The 19,555-nt window shown below is 41.0% G+C and overlaps 1 protein-coding gene and 1 pseudogene across 1 annotated transcript in view; both read right to left on the bottom strand.

The window, feature by feature from the left end:
* The window catches only part of LOC144503766 (glutaminase kidney isoform, mitochondrial-like), a 156,669-nt gene that overhangs the window by 14,839 nt on the left and 122,275 nt on the right, over window positions 1-19,555 (bottom strand). Inside the window, exons 15-19 of the mRNA XM_078228611.1 lie at window positions 14,040-14,101; window positions 8,135-8,211; window positions 7,973-8,036; window positions 6,424-6,571; window positions 5,523-5,568 (exon numbers count right to left, since the gene is read on the bottom strand). Coding sequence (XP_078084737.1) covers window positions 5,560-5,568; window positions 6,424-6,571; window positions 7,973-8,036; window positions 8,135-8,211; window positions 14,040-14,101 — 360 coding nt within the window. The 3' untranslated portion in view covers window positions 5,523-5,559. The remainder of the gene's footprint in view (window positions 1-5,522; window positions 5,569-6,423; window positions 6,572-7,972; window positions 8,037-8,134; window positions 8,212-14,039; window positions 14,102-19,555) is intronic.
* LOC144504154 (U2 spliceosomal RNA) lies at window positions 1,035-1,235 on the bottom strand (annotated as a pseudogene).

The following is a 19,555-nucleotide window of genomic DNA, read 5'->3' as shown; positions in this document are numbered from 1 at the left end:
TGTCCCTACTGCACTTTACCAAGAGCCAATAATGTAAATCTATGTTCCTAAAGTGATATAGTCATGTTTTACTGATATTGGACAGCACTTTGAGGCTCCATGGCACTGGCAGAACTTTTAGCACCAGGTGGCTAATTCAAAAAGCCCTGACTGGCTCACAACTATCTAACTAGGTGATTACAAATACAAAATCACGAGCAGTACAACTGATTGTTGAATATGCCACTCGCTCCATGTAAGCCTATGCCATAAGCCTCAAATCGGGTGAGCATAGTTTAAAATAGACTTGTCACCATTATTGGTTTGAATGTGAAAGTACATTTGGTCTTCCACAGGAGCCATTTTGTTTACTGCAGTTCATAATTCAGATACTGAATCCATTCATAGTGTTTAAGGGATTCAATTTCAATCCAGCATTATAACCAAGTGATTTCAAATAATCCTTTGGTTCAGTACTCAGTATTGACACTGTAAACTGCCAGGAAAAGCATATGGATTAAAATATACCCCATTGACTGCCTGACCAACTCTAGCAGGGTCTGGAAGTCAAATGCGAGAATGCAATGAATCTTTAGCTGGGACATTGAGTTAGAACAGCTTCACAGAGCACAGGAGTAAGAGAAAATACAAACAGTCTAAAGTTAATATGTGGCACACTATTATTGCCAGAAATGAGCAAATGAGAAACAGAAAAGGCTGAAAAAACCCAGCAGCACTGGCACCATCTGTGGAGAGAGAAAATAAGAATTCACATTTTGGGTCTGTATGACTCTTCAGAGCACTAAACTGAGTTTTTCCAGTGTATTTTTTATTTCAGATTTCCAACATCTGCAGTATTTTGCTTTTATAAAAAGAAAATTAGGATTTACTTGAGCCATACACAGGGGTATGTGGAATGAAGAACTATTATAATTCCAATTTTTAAAAAAAATACTTTTCCAATTCAATCCAATTCAGAGTCTCAACAAGTTGAGACATTTCAGATCCAGGCTGACAAGACAGGGCAAGCAACCAAACCACCCTGTCCTGGGCCTGATCTACATGAGCCAAGCTGATTGGAGAAGGGGGAGGTTCCTCCTCCAAGACTTGGGCTCATTTGCATCTTAGCCAAAAGGCCGAGATGCCACTTTTAAAAATTGCTTCATATGAAGCTTCAATGTAACCTAATGACCTCAACCAAGTGCAGCATCCTCTCCATACTACACTTGATCTTAGCCAAAAGGCCGAGAAGCGAATTCCAAATAGTTCAACCTCTGAGGTTTTAGCAATCCAAGTATATGCAGCTTGATACCACAACAGATGGAACAGCAGACCGCGCAAATCACATTACCATCTTACTGGCAGCACCTGTGGTGATGATCAGCGTAGAATTCTACCAAGGTTGAACATTGCTCATCTTACCCAGCATGAAGGAAGAAAAAAGATATTTCCCAAGTGCCCATCAGCCTTAGATGTATCGGAAGGTTTCAGTTTTGGAATTCACAGTGCTGAGGATGCAAGCTCCTCAGTGAGAATCTTGTCTCCATTAGTGAAAGATAATCATTTTATTGAACTTGTATATACTACAATGACACAAGTTTGTTTCCATTCCCATTGTTCTCAATTTCCACCCTTCTCAGTTTCACATGGCCATGTCTGACTCTTCCCTTGACTGCTAGTCTCCATTTCTGGCAATAGGCTATCAACTAACAAACATTAGCCCACTGACGCCCACTGCCACCTTGACTACACCTCACACAAACTCCTTGTAAGGATTCTATTCCATTCTCCCAGTCCTTCCTGTTTCCATCACATCTGTACTGATAATCCAACCTTTTGAGATGTCTCTCAACCAAGGATTGACCCAACTCCTCAAGCATATTCACATTTCCCACAGTTCTGCTTTCACCCTGTCCCCTCCTTCCCAGAATCATGATTCTGTTCATGATATTCCCCAAATCCTCACCTTTCACCCCATCAGCCTCCATATTCCACAGATCATTTTCTACCAGTGTTAAGAATGATGCCGCCACTAACACATTTGGCACTGCAAAGAGACCCTTTCCTCCATGATACCTGATCACTCTGTCTCCCCCAGCACGTTTCCACGCAAATGCAGGAAATGAGCACTTTTAGCTCCCGACTGTCCAAGGCCTCAAACATTCCTTCCAGGTAGCAATTTGTGTGTACTTCATTCAACCTAGAGCACTGTACTTGCTGCTTAAACTGTGGGTTCCTCCACACTGGGGAGCAGATTGGGTGACTGCTTTGCAGAACACCTTACAGTACATAAACATGATCCCAAACTTCTGGTAACCTGTCATTTTAATTCTGCACAGGGCTCTCTCGCTGACATCTCTGTCCTCTGCCTGCTGCAGCACTCTGCTGAAGGTCAATGCAAGCTTGAGGAATTGCACCTTATCTTTAGATTAGGCACGTCACGTCCTTCCAGACTTTGAGTTCAACAATTTCGGTCCATGGACTCTGCTCCATTTTTCTTTTAGTCAGCAGCAAACTTACTTTAGGCAAATCTTTTGGTTTTTTTCTTGCCCTATCATCATTCTCTTTGGCCCTCTTCCGTCATTCATTTTCTCCTGACTTTCACCCCATCACAGACTTTTTGTCTTTGTCCCAGCCACCCCTTGCTCAAAACCTGTTACTTTTCCCAATTGTGATGAAAGCTCACAGATTTGAAACATTAATTCTGTTCTCTCCACAGATGCTGCCATAATCTACTGTGTACTTCCAGCATTTTCTACTGTGCTTTTGTCTGTCTCGTGCAGATTAAAAGAGCAAAAGTTGGTGTTGACGGAAAAGCACTAATGTGTAAAGCTTCACAGCAAGGAGCTTACAAAATATCTGTTGTTTCAAAGTTTAAAACCAATAAAGCAACATAGCTTGCATTTTAAAACAAATACAATATAGAACAGGAAAAAGACAGCAAGCCAATATTCTTATTGCGAAGGAATAGCAAAGTCATGCAATTTTACAGTCATAAACATTAACTGATAGAGATTCCTATATTTTCTTCACATCTGATTGGATAGCCTGTGGCATGTGGAGTTCAGCTTGGTTCCATCCTAGAAAACGGATTAAGATATGCAGCCTCTAAAATGTTACAATCCAGAGAGTGGAGCAAAATCTGGACAGGTTTTTTGCACAGTGATATTGTGCCTGGAAATGAGCAAGATCAAAAGCTCATTAACTTGGTGCATTAATGCACCTCTTGGTGAGGCACTACTGTACACAGATCTTGAAAGCTTCAGGCTCCATGTTAATCGAGTGAATTTGTTGAAGTCAGCCAGTTATAGGAAAGTAATTTCAATTCATTTTAGTAGCCAGCAGAGGGAGGAGGAAAAGAAAGGGAAAATTATCCAGTGTCCCTGGTTGGAATTAATATCCACAGCAGACTAACCTGCTGACATGGTCGAGGTTCACAAACGTGAAATGTGCACAATTACCTTGGGAGCATCCCCTGGAGATGTATGGCAGAGATGAGGAGGATGTGAGCTTTGCATTTTTTTTTACATAAATCTCCATTACAAGTTTTACTAGAGAATACACTCCAGATTGTAACTTGCAACACCACCCACTAAGGCCAGTAACAAATAACTGATAAGTAAATGATTGTGGAAAATTAGTTCCTTTGGGAAATACCCTTTTTCATCAAGTTGGTCGTTTTAACAGGTTAGCTGTTAATTACCAATACATTTATGTGCATTAAAAAATGAATACAAACCTTTCTGAATTGTATTTATTGTGTATTTAACACACCTGATTTGCCTCTATCTTTTAGATAAATACCATTGCATTGCCAGCAACACTTCAAAAATAACATTTCAGATTGAAATATGGAGCAACGCACTAAAAATAGATTGCTGTAAGCAAGTACATTAAACATCATCAATTTGCCATGCCTGAATAGGCAGTCAGGTCACAATGTGGAAAAATACAATTACAGTCACAGTCTGGACACCGGTTTAAATATAAGCAGAGGGCAGTCCTGCCCCACACTGAGCAAGACTGAAGCATGAGCAGATGGTTTGACCGCTATACGAGTGACATCTACAATTATTGAAAATATACTTATTGCAGTGAAGCAACTCCTACCCTGCAATTACAGCAATGGGTAGGAATTCATATATGAAAACAAATTCAAACCAACAAAAATATGCCGAAATGCCATAATCTTTCTAAGACGATCCTAAGCATGCACATACACAGACAAGTGCACCAAGCAAGTTTAGGCAGTTCAGGTCTTTCAGCCAAACACTACGCATCAAATGCTAGTATTAAACTGGCATCCTACACAAATACAAATGATTCATACAAAACACGTCAGCAGAAAGCTTTCTCAAACCCTGCAAATGGGTTAGTAATTCAGAAATATCTCAGAATATGTGGAAAGCCAAATGCTTTTTCATTTTTGGAAATTTCAAGGTCTAAATATCCAGTTTAGCAGCATCCTACGCCACTAGCTGTACCCTCTATCAAGTTTCCTTAATGGAAGAAAAAAAACAGGCCAAATTTCCTAACAGAAATAGGGATCGAAAACGTTCCAGTTTTCCCTGATTATCTTACAGGTGTAAGGTGCTGCTTCAGAAGATTAAATGGGTTGAACAGATCAAGTACGTTGATATCTTCTCTAAAAAGGTTCAAAATGCCTTTTTTCTGTTTGTTTTAATGTACTGTACAATAAAGACTTTTGCAAAAAACAGTTTACCCAATTTCCAGAAAATCCTAATTTTGTGCTGAACTAACCAATTAAAAGTAAAAGGAATGGTAAAGTCGCCATAGCCCTAGATGACCGTAGGCTGCTCTCCCCTTTGAGGAGTACAGCTGACTGGTGGTGATTTAACCTGAGGTGAGGGGCAAGACTGAGAAGGCAGGGCCTTCATGAATAACCTCAGCCGGTATGGGAATTGGACCCGTGCTGTTGGTGCCATTTAGCTTACACCTTTATCACATGTAGCATTCCGATAATAACATTGTGCTTTCAAGAATTGCAAGAGACCATTAACTTGACCCAATTAATTAAATTGCATAAAATAGTCAAACCACAATTAAATAACAATCTAATTTGATTGTCCTGAAAAACAGTAATCAGGGACTGCATTTTGTACATTTAACTGTGTTCATTTCTGAAGTACAATGCTCTTTCAGTCTATTAAGTTTTCAATTAATTACATGAAGTTACTGCAGCAATTCCAACACGAGAAAATCAAACTCGTGTTGTTAGTTACTTCAAAAAAAAATCAAAAATGCCAGCAGTATAAATAATCCCTTAAATTAAAATGGGTTCACCAAAATCTTTAATTAAGGATAAGCAAGGTTTTGATTATAAGCCTGTTACAGATGCCTCATGTATCTAGTTATTTATCTGTCTGTTAATGGTTTCTCAAGAATATTTATTCTAATCCTCCCAATATTTCCCAAAATCTTTGAAAATGTTGATATTTCAGAGAAAGTATTGTTTGAACTTGATAGATGGTACAATGTTATTGTCATTGAATCATTTGCATTCCTTTGGAACCTTTACTTACAAACATTTACAGTAATGAAACATGAAGATTCTTCTGTTTAGTGGACCTTAATAAGAGGCAGGGAAAAGAATATGTCAGTACGAAATGAAACAATATTTGTAAAAAAGTCAAGATAAACTAAAAATAAGTTAATGAAAATATAATAAATAGGAAAATGTCAAAATAATGATCAATCTACCTCAGGTAAGATGGGGTTTAACACTTATTTAACCCTTAGAGAATCTGGACTTTATTTTTCTTGGCCATGATACCAATATTGAACTAATTTTAACAAACCCAGTAAACAATATATGGAACATTACTTGTTGATTCACTGCTGCACTTTTACACAATTCGAACAGTGGACTGTTCAAAGGGCCAAGTAAAGTAGCTGCTATTTGTAAAACATTTGGACAAAATTCTAATACTGACCACATTAATATTCATTCACATTTTACAGGGACGCTTCCAACAAGTTACTTAAAGAACACGACAGCTATAATTTCCTTACATGTTTCTAAAGCTGGATATTTTCCAGTGTTTATGGGCCAGGTACCTGACCAATTCCCATTATTTGTATCATTCAGGCCTCCATGGTAATTTTATATCAATTAGAAGGCCATATAGTTACCTTAAAATTCACAAGTTGTGCTGAGATTATCTTGCCTTTTCTTAAAAAGGCATATAACTCTGCATTATATCAAGCCCCAGAGTCAGACCTTAGGCCCAAAACGGAACACTGGCAAGCCTCTTTGTTTTGCTGAGGCCTATTATTTTCTAAGACTACATCAAAAAGTTCCAAGTCTAAAACACCAGAGTAATTACTTGCCAAAAATACAACACTTTTACAAATGTCACTCAAACTTCAGTTTAGTTTTGGTAATTCAGAACAAAATTACAGTTTGACATGGGGGAACTATACCATGCTGTCTAGGTTCTCTTTGGAGGGTTTTTCTTTTCCATTGTTTGAGTCCTCTGTGGGCATATAGTTGCTCTGGTATTCTTGAAGGATTGTTACTATATCATGGTGACCAAAGTGAATTGCCTCATCCACTGGTGTGTTGCCCCATCTAAAATCATTAAAAAGAAACAAATTACAGAACTAGTTAAACAATAGAAATAAAAGGACATAAGAATTTGAATATTGCTGAAAAAAGACTAATTTAGTGGAAGCTTTTCATCTCGCGCTCATCAGCACAATTTGCAAGAATACCTAATGTGAAGGGAACAAATCATATTAAATCATTTATACCATTAATTGATGCATTCTCCATGGCAATGCTGCCACCAGAGTCCACTTGCCAACAATCATCACTCTCTTCTCATATAGCATAAATTGTTGCTCCCTTATATTTGGTATTTTTGTGAATTGGCCTAATGAATGCAAGATGAAAAGCTTCAACAAAGTAATCATTTTTCAGCAATACCAAACAACTATTAACATAAATTTATTTGTTTTTAAGTTTATTTATTAGTGTCACAAGCAGGCTTACATTAACACCGCAATGAAGCTACTGTGAAAATCCCCTAGGCGTCACACTCTAGTGCCTGTTCGGATACACCGACGGAGAATTTAGCATGACTGATGCACCTAAGCAGCATGTCTTTTGGATTGTGGGAGGAAACTGGGTAACCTGAGGAAACCCACGGGAGAACGTGCATACTCCGCACAGACAGTGACCCAAACCAGGAATCGAACCTGGGTCCCTGGCCCCATGAGGCAGCAATGCTAACCACTATGCCATCATGCCGCCCACTATAACATAAGAAATTGGAGTAGGCCATTCAGCCTTTTGACCTCCTTTGCCAATCAATGAGATATTCGAGTTCAACACTGTTTCCCTTGTCCCTTGAAGTTTTTAATAGGTAGAAATCGAACAATCTCAGTCTTGAACATGCTCACTGACTGAGCCCCCACAGCCCCCTGGGGCAGAGACTGCCAAAGATTCACCACCCTCAGTGAGAAATTCCTCCTCAGTTAAATTCAAAATGACCTGCACCTTATTCCGAGACAATCTCTCCTGGTTCTCGAAACATACTTCCTCCAACTACCCTGTACACACAGATTACTCATAGGCCGTATCATCTATTACAATAATTTCCTTTTCATTTGCATTTATGTCCCAGATTTAGGTCATCCTCAAAAGTTCACTTTTGAAAATTAAAAGCATTTATTATCAGTCTGCACATTTTACAACATCTAATGTTGAGTTATATTTCTCAAATCATTATAAGGATGTTTGCTGAATGTTGCCTTTTGATGCAGTTACAAAAGAATTAAAACCATTAGATGCTTTGAAGAAAAGACAATGTTTTAATTATAATGAATCCATTAATTTAGCTCCAGAATTAGTGCAGACATCAGTACGAGGAATGTTCCATCATGAAACCTAATCTACAGGTTAGTCTTTGCACAACTTTGGTGCAACATTTTTGAGAAAGCCGTTTGAAATTGGTATAAACCAACTCACCTGTCTTTGGGGAATGGATTTACTTTGCATGCTTCTAACAAAAAATGAACCACCTCCACGTGCCCTACAAATCAAAATGCAGTGGTTATGCTCTGAACCATAGAACAAGTGCTTTTCTTACTGTGATAAAGAACAAGGCTATGTGAGCAAGTTAAATCTTACCTTCTGCAGCTGCTACATGCAGCGCTGTGCGTGAGTCATAGTCCCTCTGCTCCATGTCCATGGCGGACAAAGCAAATCTGGAACACAAGGTAGGTAACTGTTTTTGACAATTCTTTATGAGGTCCAAGATAATTACATTGAAAAGATTTTATTTTTCCATTTAGATGCAATTAAAATAATCCACATTTTAAATTTTAAGTTTTTTTGATATAATGTATTTTATGTGCAAGAACACAGGCTGTTAAAATATGTGGAACCTAAATATTCTCATTTTTCAGGTTGGTTACTTTTTCACGTAATCATTGATATAATTGTTTACCCTTGGTTAATGTGGAAGAGCCAATAAAACCAAGTTAATAGAACATAGAACAGTACAGCACAGTACAGGCCCTTCGGCCCTCGATGTTGTGCCGAGCTTTGTCCGAAGCCAAGATCAAGCTAGAACATAGAACAGTACAGCACAGAACAAGCCCTTCGGCCCACGATGTTGTGCCGAGCTTTTTCTGAAACCAAGATCAAGCTATCCCACTCCCTATCATCCTGGTGTGCTCCATGTGCCTATCCAATAACCGCTTAAATGTTCCTAAAGTGTCTGACTCCACTATCACTGCAGGCAGTCCATTCCACACCCCAACCACTCTCTGCATAAAGAACCTACCTCTGATATCCTTCCTGTATCTCCCACCACGAACCCTATAGTTATGCCCCCTTGTAATAGCTCCATCCACCCGAGGAAATAGTCTTTGAACGTTCACTCTATCTATCCCCTTCATCATTTTATAAACCTCTATTAAGCCTCCCCTCAGCCTCCTCCGCTCCAGAGAGAACAGCCCCAGCTCCCTCAACCTTTCCTCATAAGACCTACCCTCCAAACCAGGCAGCATCCTGGTAAATCTCCTCTGCACTCTTTCCAGCGCTTCCACATCCTTCTTATAGTGAGGTGAACAGAACTGCACACAATATTCCAAATGTCGTCTCACCAAGGTCCTGTACAGTTGCAGCATAACCCCACGGCTCTTAAACTCCAACCCGCTGTTAATAAAAGCTAACACACTATCGGCCTTCTTCACAGCTCTATCCACTTGAGTGGCAACCTTTAGAGATCTGTGGATATGAACCCCAAGATCTCTCTGTTCCTCCACAGTCTTCAGAACCCTACCTTTGACCCTGTAATCCACATTTAAATTAGTCCTAACAAAATGAATCACCTCACATTTATCAGGGTTAAACTCCATTTGCCATTTTTCAGCCCAGCTTTGCATCCTGTCTATGTCTCTTTGCAGTCTACAACAGCCCTCCACCTCATCCACTACTCCACCAATCTTGGTGTCATCAGCAAATTTACTGATCCACCCTTCAGCCCCCTCCTCTAAGTCATTAATAAAAATCACAAAGAGCAGAGGACCAAGCACTGATCCCTGTGGCACTCCACTAGCAACCTGCCTCCAATCCGAAAATTTTCCATCCACCACCACCCTCTGTCTTCGATCAGACAGCCAGTTACCTATCCAATCGGCCAACTTTCCCTCTATCCCACACCTCCTCACTTTCATCATAAGCCGACCATGGGGGACCTTATCAAACGCCTTACTAAAGTCCATGTATATGACATCAACTGCCCTACCTTCATCAACACACTTAGTTACCTCCTCAAAAAATTCCATCAAATTTGTGAGGCACGACTTGCCCTTCACGAATCCGTGCTGACTATCCCAGATTAATCCGCATCTTTCTAAATGGTCGTAAATCCCATCTCTAAGGACCTTTTCCATCAATTTACCAACCACCGAAGTAAGACTAACCGGTCTATAATTACCAGGGTCATTTCTATTCCCTTTCTTAAACAGAGGAACAACATTTGCCATTCTCCAGTCCTGTGGCACCATCCCCGTGGACAGCGAGGACCCAAAGATCAAAGCCAAAGGCTCTGCAATCTCATCCCTTGCCTCCCAAAGAATCCTAGGATACATTTCATCAGGCCCAGGGGACTTATCGACCTTCAGTTTATTCAAAACTGCCAGGACAACCTCCCTCCGAACATCTATTTCCTCCAGCCTATTAGCCTGTAACACCTTCTCTTCCTCAAAAACATGGCCCCTCTCCTTGGTGAACACTGAAGAAAAGTATTCATTCATCACCTCGCCTATCTCTACTGACTCCATACACAAGTTCCCACTACTGTCCTTGACCGGCCCTAACCTCACCCTGGTCATTCTTTTATTCCTCACATAAGAGTAAAAAGCCTTGGGGTTTTCCTTGATTCGACCCGCCAAGGACTTCTCGTGTCCCCTCCTAGCTCTCCTAAGCCCCTTTTTCCGCTCATTCCTTGCTAACTTGTAACCCTCAATCGAGCCATATGAACCTTGTTTCCTCATCCCTACATAAGCTTCCCTCTTCCTTTTCACAAGACATTCCACCTCTTTCGTGAACCATGGTTCCCTCACTCGGCCATTTCCTCCCTGCCTGACAGGGACATACCTATCAAGGACATCCAGTATTTGTTCCTTGAAAAAGTTCCACTTTTCATTAGTTCCTTTCTCTGACAGTTTCTGTTCCCAACTTATGCCCCCTAATTCTTGCCTAATCGCATCATAATTACCTCTCCCCCAATTGTAAACATTGCCCTGCCGTACGGCCCTATCCCTCTCCATTGCAGTAACAAAAGACACCGAATTGTGGTCACTATCTCCAAAGTGCTCTCCCACAACCAAATCTAACACTTGGCCCGGTTCATTGCCCAGTACCAAATCCAATGTGGCCTCACCTCTTGTCGGCCTATCCACATATTGTGTCAGGAAACCCTCCTGCACACACTGCACAAAAACTGCCCCATCCGAACTATTTGACCTACAAAGGTTCCAATCAATATTTGGAAAGTTAAAGTCCCCCATGACAACTACCCTGTGACCCCCACACATATCCATAATCTGCTTAGCAATTTCTTCCTCCACATCTCTATTACTATTTGCTATCCCACTCGCTATCATCCTGGTGTGCTCCATGTGCCTATCTAATAACCGCTTGAAAGTTCCTAAAGTGTCCGACTCCACTATCACAGCAGGCACTCCAATGCAGACCCCAACCACTCTCTGAGTAAAGAACCTACCTCGGACATCCCTCCTATATCTCCCACCATGAACCTTATAGTTATGCCCCCTAGTAACAGCTACATTCACCCGAGGAAATAGTCTCTGAACGTCCACTCTATCTATCCCCCCCATCATCTTATAAACCTCTATTAAGTCGCCTCTCATCCTCCTCTGCTCTAAAGAGCAAAGCCCTAGTTCCCTCAACCTTCTCTCATAAGACCTACTCTCCAAACCAGGCAGCATCCTGGTAAATCTCCTCTGCACTCTCTCCAATGCTTCCACATCCTTCTTATAGTGAGGTGACCAGAACTGCACACAATATTCCAAATGTGGTCTCACCAAGGTCCTGTACAGTTGCAGCATAACCCAACGGCTCTTAAACTCAAACCCCCTGTTAATAAACGCTGACACACTATAGGCCTTCTTCACGGCTCTATCCACTTGAGTGGCAACCTTCAGAGATCTGTGGATATGAACCCCAAGATCTCTCTGTTCCTCCACATTGCTCAGAACCCTGCCGTTGACCCTGTAATTCGCATTCAAATTTGTCCTACCAAAATGAATCAACTCGCACTTATCAGTGTTAAACTCCATCTGCCATTTTTCGGCCCAGCTCTGCAACCTATCAATGTCTCTTTGCAGCCTACAACAGCCCTCCACCTCATCCACTACTCCACCAACCTTGGTGTCATCAGCAAATTTAATGTCAGTGTCCTTGTGAGATTGAGATGATAGCTTTGTTTTGTGGATACTTTAACAGTCTAATTTGCCAAAAAGCAACACTGCATATGCAATTTTAAGAGTTTTTTTTTTTAAACTGATTTTTTAAAATAAAAACATACCGCTTTGAATTGTCAGTCTATTAATTCAAGCCCAGAGACATGGAGAAGCAGGGCTGCAGTTTCTCAATACTACCCCAGAGACAGAGTGGAAGGTGTGCTATTGGCCACACGTGAACCGCAAGAAGCCCCCTGGATTGTATTATGATTACCAATTAACTGAGAGACACTGCACCAATCAGAAAGCACCCTCCATATTTGGCATGTTAAAATACAAGAGTTCAAACTACACAGGTCCATTAGTGTGTTTAAAAAGTTTTGGAAATGTAATTAAATCAAAGCAAAGTGGGCCTTTTTTATAAAATGCCACTGTAAACTTCAGGAGACGCAAAGCTTATTTTAAAGTGAAAGTTTAGAAGTTGTACACATGACCCATTTCCTCCTCCAAATTTATTTGGCAGTATTTGTGTCAAGGCTGCTTGTTTTATCACAGGAAACAGACCATAGCCCACATCAGCAAATAACAGTGTAAACACCAAAGGATGTCACTAGTCTCCTATGTCAGAATTAAATTTACATCAGGCTAGCGCTGGAGCGTGGCGACTTCTTGCGAGCTGTCCCCAGCATATCTTCTAATTCTATCTTTTACTTTCTTTCTATGCTTTTAAAACTCTAACTCTTATAAACTTTCTAATGCTGTTCTGTTTCAAACTCTTCTTTCTCTATACCCTGGCTATGACTGTAACACTACTTTCAGCACCCTCTCCTTTCCTTCTCCCGTATGTGCTCTACGAACGGTATGCTTTGTCTGTATAGCGTGCAAGAAACAATATTTTTCATTGTATACCAATACACAGGACAATAATAAACCAAATCAAAAACTATGCACTTGTTCCGTTCCTTTAATTTTAAGAAAGTTCCATCTGGTGACATTGGATTATATTCCTCCCTGATGTATTTCAAGAGTCCTGCCATTTGTTTTCTTGGGTGTCTCAAAAACCTCAATTAATTTAAGAATTACTAGACTACTAGTCAAGAATTTAAATTTAAAAAGCCTCAAAGCTACTAAAATATTTACCGAATAGGCACCAAATCCAAAAGAGCTGCATGCAGTCCCTTTCTATTATTGTTAGATGTCAGCATCTTTTGCAAATACAGTACAGCATAATCCAGCATCAAGAGATAATAATAACAGTTAGGAGGTGGAAAAGACAATATTTGTAACCTACAATAAACAGTTTCTATCATCAGTTATGAGTCTCCTTTTAAAGAAATGGCATATACCAATAAATCAAAAATTTCAACATTGAAATTTAACTTGGAAAGAAAATACTGCGGATGACAGGGTTTACAATGCTTTTAGTACATTAATTGCTCATTGGACTTAAACATATCCTCTTATGATGCTTAAGAAAAGCACCATAAAGCCTTTGCACAAATACTTTGACAAATACAATATTTAAAATGTCATCCAAATTCACAGCTTAAATTTTCACTCATAATACGTGACCTCAATCGATAGACAGTACTGCAGCTATTTTGAGTTGCCATTTATTGTTATGGCAAATGAAACTCAATGTCTCTTCAAATCCTTTTAATCTACTAAAATCAGTGGACTTAATGGAGTTCCGGTTCTGCTGCTTAGAGTTGCATCATTTAGTGATCCAAAAGATTATCATAAAATATTGGGTTTTATAATAGCTCTTGGATATTGCTAATAATAAGTCAGTAATTTCTTAAAACCCTTCTCTGCTCAACATATTCCCAGTTGGGAATAGCTATGTACAGAGAGAAGACTGGGCATGTGTAGAATCCACAGATGGAACTTGCGGGCTTTTCATTGTCTGTGGTTTCCTGTCTATCATTGGCAGTGAAAACATCTAGGATCTGAGCTTGTGCCAAACAGACAAAAAGCATACCAATACCCATATTATCCTACGAAAATATTAGCATACATATTAGTCCATGCATCATTTTTACTCAGCTAAACACAAGTAGACTCACTTGTGACACAACATATTCCTTAGAAAATCTTACCTTCTGAGTGCAGACACATCTCCAGTATATGCAGCAAAAAGGAGATTGATTACCGACTTCACCTAAAAAGGTTTAGGACACACAAAAGGCAGATGTTTATATATGCTCCCACAATTGGTTATGCATATAACATAATTAAAAGCATTAAAGGATATGGCAGACTCACTGTCACTGTTAAAATCCTGGAATTCTATTCCTAACAGCATTGTGGGCGTACCCGCACCACAGGGGTTATAGAAGTTCAAGAATGCAACTCACCACCACAAGGACATTAAGGGTTGGGTAACAAATGCTGGCCTAGCCAGCGATGCCCACATCCCATAAATGAATAAAAAGGGTAAGCAAAAAACCTCAAGTCAGTTTCTTCCACATATTTTTGAGTAAGGACAAATGGCATATTTTCAAATTGGCAGGCTACAATTAGTGAAGTGTCGCAAAGATCATTGCTGGGGCCACAGCTATTTACATCATAACCTTTAAGCAGAATTTGTCCATCTATTTCACTTGTTTTATTTCCGATGCTACTTTGCAGGTCTAGCAACATGGAAGCAGGAATAGAATGTTCATTCCTTCAAAACTGATTTATCATTTAATGAGATCACGACTGATCTGTACTTCAACTTCATTTACTGATGTCAATTCACTTCTCAGCCTTGCAAAGTTTGTCTTAAGCTCAAAACCTAGATTTGGTGCAGCACGGTGGTTAGCACTGCTGCCTCACAGCTCCAGGGACCCGGGTTTGATTCCCAGCTTGGGTCATTGTCTGTGCGGAATCTGCACGTTCTCCCTGTTTCTCATAGAGTCATAGAGGTTTACAGCATGGAAACAGGCCCTTCGGTCCAACTTGTCCATGCCGCCCTTTTTTTTTAAAACCCCTAAGCTAATCCCAATTGCCCGCATTTGGCCCATATCCCTCTATACCCATCTTACCCATGTAACTATCTCAATGCTTTTTAAAAGGCAAAATTGTACCCGCCTCTACTACTACCTCTGGCAGCTTGTTTCAGACACTCACCACCCTCTGTGAAAATAATTGCCCCTCTGGACACTTTTGTATCTCTCCCCTCTCACCTTAAACCTATGCCCTCTAGTTTTAGACTCCCCTACCTTTGGGAAAAGATATTGACTATCTACCTTGTCTATGCCCCTCATTATTCTCAGCCTCCTACGCTCCAGAGAAAAAAGTCCCAGTCTATTCAGCCTCTCTTTATAACTCAATCCATCAAGTCCCAATAGCATCCTAGTAAATCTTTTCTGCACTCTTTCTAGTTTAATAATATCCTTTCTATAATAGGGTGACCAGAATTGTACACAGTATTCCAAGTGTGGCCTTACCAATGTCTTGTACAACTTCAACAAGACGTCCCAACTCCTGTATTCAATGTTCTGACCGATGAAACCAAGCATGCCGAATGCCTTCTTCACCACTCTGTCCACCTGTGACTCCACTTTCAAGGAGCTATGAACATGTGTGGAACCGTTAGAAATGGCGGAGCTGCTTAATGAATACTTTACCTCGGTATTCACGGTGGAAAGGGATCTGGGTGGTTGTACTGCTGGTTTGCGGTGGACAGAAAGGATCGAGCATGTGGACATAAAGAAAGAGGATGTGTTGGAACTATTGAATGGCATCAAGGTTGGTAAGTCGCCGGGACCGGATGGGATGTACCCCAGGTTACTGTGGGAGACGAGGGAGGAGATTGCGGAGCCTTTGGCGATGATCTTTGCATCGTCGATGGAGACGGGAGAGGTTCCGGAGGATTGGAGGATTGCAGATGTGGTCCCTATATTCAAGAAAGGGAACAGGGACAGCCCGGGAAATTACCGACCGGTGAGTCTAACCTCAGTGGTTGGTAAGTTGATGGAGAGGATCCTGAGAGACAGGATTTATGATCATCTAGAGAAGTTTAGTATGATCAAAAGTAGTCAGCACGGCTTTGTCAAGGGCAGGTCGTGCCTTACGAGCCTGGTTGAGTTCTTTGAAAATGTGACCAAACACATTGACGAAGGAAGAGCGGTGGATGTGGTCTATATGGACTTCAGCAAGGCGTTCGATAAGGTCCCCCATGCAAGACTTCTTGAGAAAGTGAGAGGGCATGGGATCCAAGGGGCTGTTGCCTTGTGGATCCAGAACTGGCTTGCCTGCAGAAGGCAGAGAGTGGCTGTGGAGGGGTCTTTCTCTGCATGGAGGTCAGTGACCAGTGGAGTGCCCCAGGGATCTGTTCTGGGACCCTTGCTGTTTGTCATTTTCATAAATGACCTGGATGAGGAAGTGGAGGGATGGGTTGGTAAGTTTGCTGACGACACCAAGGTAGGTGGTGTTGTGGATAGTTTGGAGGGATGTCAGAAGTTGCAGCGAGACATAGATAGAATGCAAGACTGGGCGGAGAAGTGGCAGATGGACTTCAACCCGGATAAGTGTGTGGTGATCCATTTTGGCAGATCCAATGGGATGAAGCAGCAGTATAATATGAAGGGTACCATTCTTAGCAGTGTAGAGGATCAGAAGGACCTTGGGGTCCGGGTCCATAGGACTCTTAAATCGGCCTCGCAGGTGGAGGATGCGGTCAAGAAGGCGTACTGGCCTTCATTAATCGAGGGATTGAGTTTAGGAGTCGGGAGATAATGCTGCAGCTTTATAGGACCCTGGTTAGACCCCACTTGGAGTACTGCGCGCAGTTCTGGTCACCTCATTACAGGAAAGATGTTGAAGCCATTGAAAGGGTGCAGAGGAGATTTACAAGGATGTTGCCTGGATTGGGGGGCATGCCTTATGAGGATAGGTTGAGGGAGCTTGGTCTCTTCTCCCTGGAGAGACGAAGGATGAGAGGTGACCTGATAGAGGTTTACAAGATGTTGAGAGGTCTGGATAGGGTAGACTCTCAGAGGCTATTTCCAAGGGCTGAAATGGTTGCTACGAGAGGACACAGGTTTAAGGTGCTGGGGGGTAGATACAGAGGAGATGTCAGGGGTAAGTTTTTCACTCAGAGGGTGGTGGGTGAGTGGAATCGGCTGACGTCGGTGGTGGTGGAGGCAAACTCGTTGGGGTCTTTTAAGAGACTTCTGGATGAGTACATGGGATTTAATGGGATTGAGGGCTATAGATAGGCCTAGAGGTGGGGATGTGATCGGCGCAACTTGTGGGCCGAAGGGCCTGTTTGTGCTGTGGCTTTCTATGTTCTATGTACCCCTAGATCTCTTTGTTCTGTAACTCTCCCCAACGCCCTACCATTAACTGAGTAAGTCCTGCCCTGGTTCAATCTACCAAAATGCATCACCTCCCATTTGTCTAAATTAAACTCCATCTGCCATTCTTCAGCCCACTGGCCCAATTGATCAAGATCCCGTTGCAATTGGAGATAACTTTCTTCACTGTCCACTATGCCACCAATCTTGGTGTCATCTGCAAACTTACTAACCATGCCCCCTATATTCTCATCCAAATCATTAATATAAATGACAAATAACAGTGGGCCCAGCACTGATCCCTGAGGCACACCGCTGGTCACAGGCCTCCAGTTTGAAAAACAACTCTCTACAACCACCCTCTGGCTTCTGTCAAGAAGCCAATTTTGTATCCATTTAGATACCTCACCCTGGATCCCGTGAGATTTAACTTTATGCAACAACCTACCATGCGGTACCTTGTCAAAGGCCTTGCTAAAGTCCATGTAGACAACATCAACTGCACTGCCCTCATCTACCTTCTTGGTTATCCCTTCAAAAAACTCAATCAAATTTGTGAGACATGATTTTCCACTCACAAAGCCATGCTGACTGTCCCTAATCAGTCCTTGCATCCCTAAACGCCTGTAGATCCTGTCTCTCAAAATACCTCTGCATGGGTTTCCTCCCACAGTCCGAAAGACATGCTGGTTAGGTGCATTGGCAGTGTTAAATTTTCCCTCAGTGTACCCAAACAAGCGTCGGAGTGTAGCGGCTAGGGGATTTTCACAGTAACTTCATTGCGATGTTAATGTAAGCCTAGTTGTGACACTAATAAATAAACTTTAAAAACTTTGATTTGTGAATCTCTCTTTGAAATTCAACCATATTAAGATTACTATTTGCAATTTGCCTCCTTGTTGTCAGGTTCATTAGTCAACACCAAATCCAATACAACCAATCCTTTGCTGGTTTTAAAACATGCTACAGATGTTTATTGGCTTTATTACTTCAGCTTCTCCCAGTCTCCCTGAAAATTAAATTTCCCACGACTACATTGTTTATTGAATCTCTGTATTTACATATCCTCATTACATCATTTCTATCAGAAGTTCCATCGACAATTCCTACCAGAGTCTTGTATCCTTTACTGTTCCTTAATTCTACCCATACAATTTACATTGCTCAATCTTGCAAAAATCCCTTCTTTCTATTGTGGTAATTGTGCCTTTTGTCAATATCACCACATCCTCTTCCTTCTCAACTACCTTGTTCCTTTTAATAGATCCTACAGGACATAATATTTAGCACCCAATTATGTTCAAATTATAGCCACCTCTCTGTAACATACTCGAATTTGTCCATCTAATTCACTTGTTTAAATTCCTTATGGATTTATATACAAAGATCTCATCTGTAACGATCCGTATCCTGCCCATCGTGCTGGTCTTTTTCCTCTCACTTTCTGACTTGATGTGGATTTCCCCCACCCATATTCCCGAAATTGCAGGACTAATCAGCCATTTAAAAAAAATCAAATACCATCGTATTATAACGAACCTAATAACCATAAGAAATTAAAATAAATGGACAACTTCAATAAAGTCAGTGTAATCAGCATTGATTTTATATATATATATATATATATTAAAGCTCTATGACGGAAACTAAAAGCATGCTGTGAAACTTGACCTAATGTGTCAGATCAATGGATTAATGGAATAGCTAGATGTGGAAAACAGTCACAACAGCATTGAATGTTCATTCGGCAGTAGGGATACTTCAGTTGCAAGCAATAAAATAACTAACTTCAGAAAGTAAACCAAAGAAGGAATGTTTAATAAAGTAACTTAATTACTCCAACACTTGAGGCCACACCCTGGGCCATACCAGCTCCCCACAATTCCCATCTGCTTTTTATTTGTACTGGGTCATCTGGCCACCACATAATTGTGCCACTGGTTACTGGGTCAGCTGACCCTCAGAGCATGTTAGCATTGGTTACATTATAACATTGACAGATTATAGATGTTCTGAAAGCAACAGTTGCACCTTTGGATTTAACTGAAAACGACCCTAGCAAAATTAACAACACTGATTTGCAATTGGAGGTTTGTGCTGACATCAGCTGGTACATTAAAAACACAAGAAATAGGAGTAGACCAAAGAGCCCCTCAAGCCAGCTCCATCATTCAATATCAATCCTAATCATGTCTCAACTCCACTTCCTGCAACTCTCCATATCCCTTGATTCTGAGACATCGACAATCTTTCTGTTTTAAATATACTCAATGATAGACCAAAGTGAAAACATTTCTCCTCATCTCAGTCCCAAGTGACCAATGCCTTAT

This window comes from Mustelus asterias, chromosome 14 (genome assembly GCF_964213995.1).
Source record: "Mustelus asterias chromosome 14, sMusAst1.hap1.1, whole genome shotgun sequence".
Taxonomy (NCBI): domain Eukaryota; kingdom Metazoa; phylum Chordata; class Chondrichthyes; order Carcharhiniformes; family Triakidae; genus Mustelus; species Mustelus asterias.
Note: the sequence above shows the minus strand (reverse complement) of the source record. Positions and strands in the feature narration are given on the sequence as shown.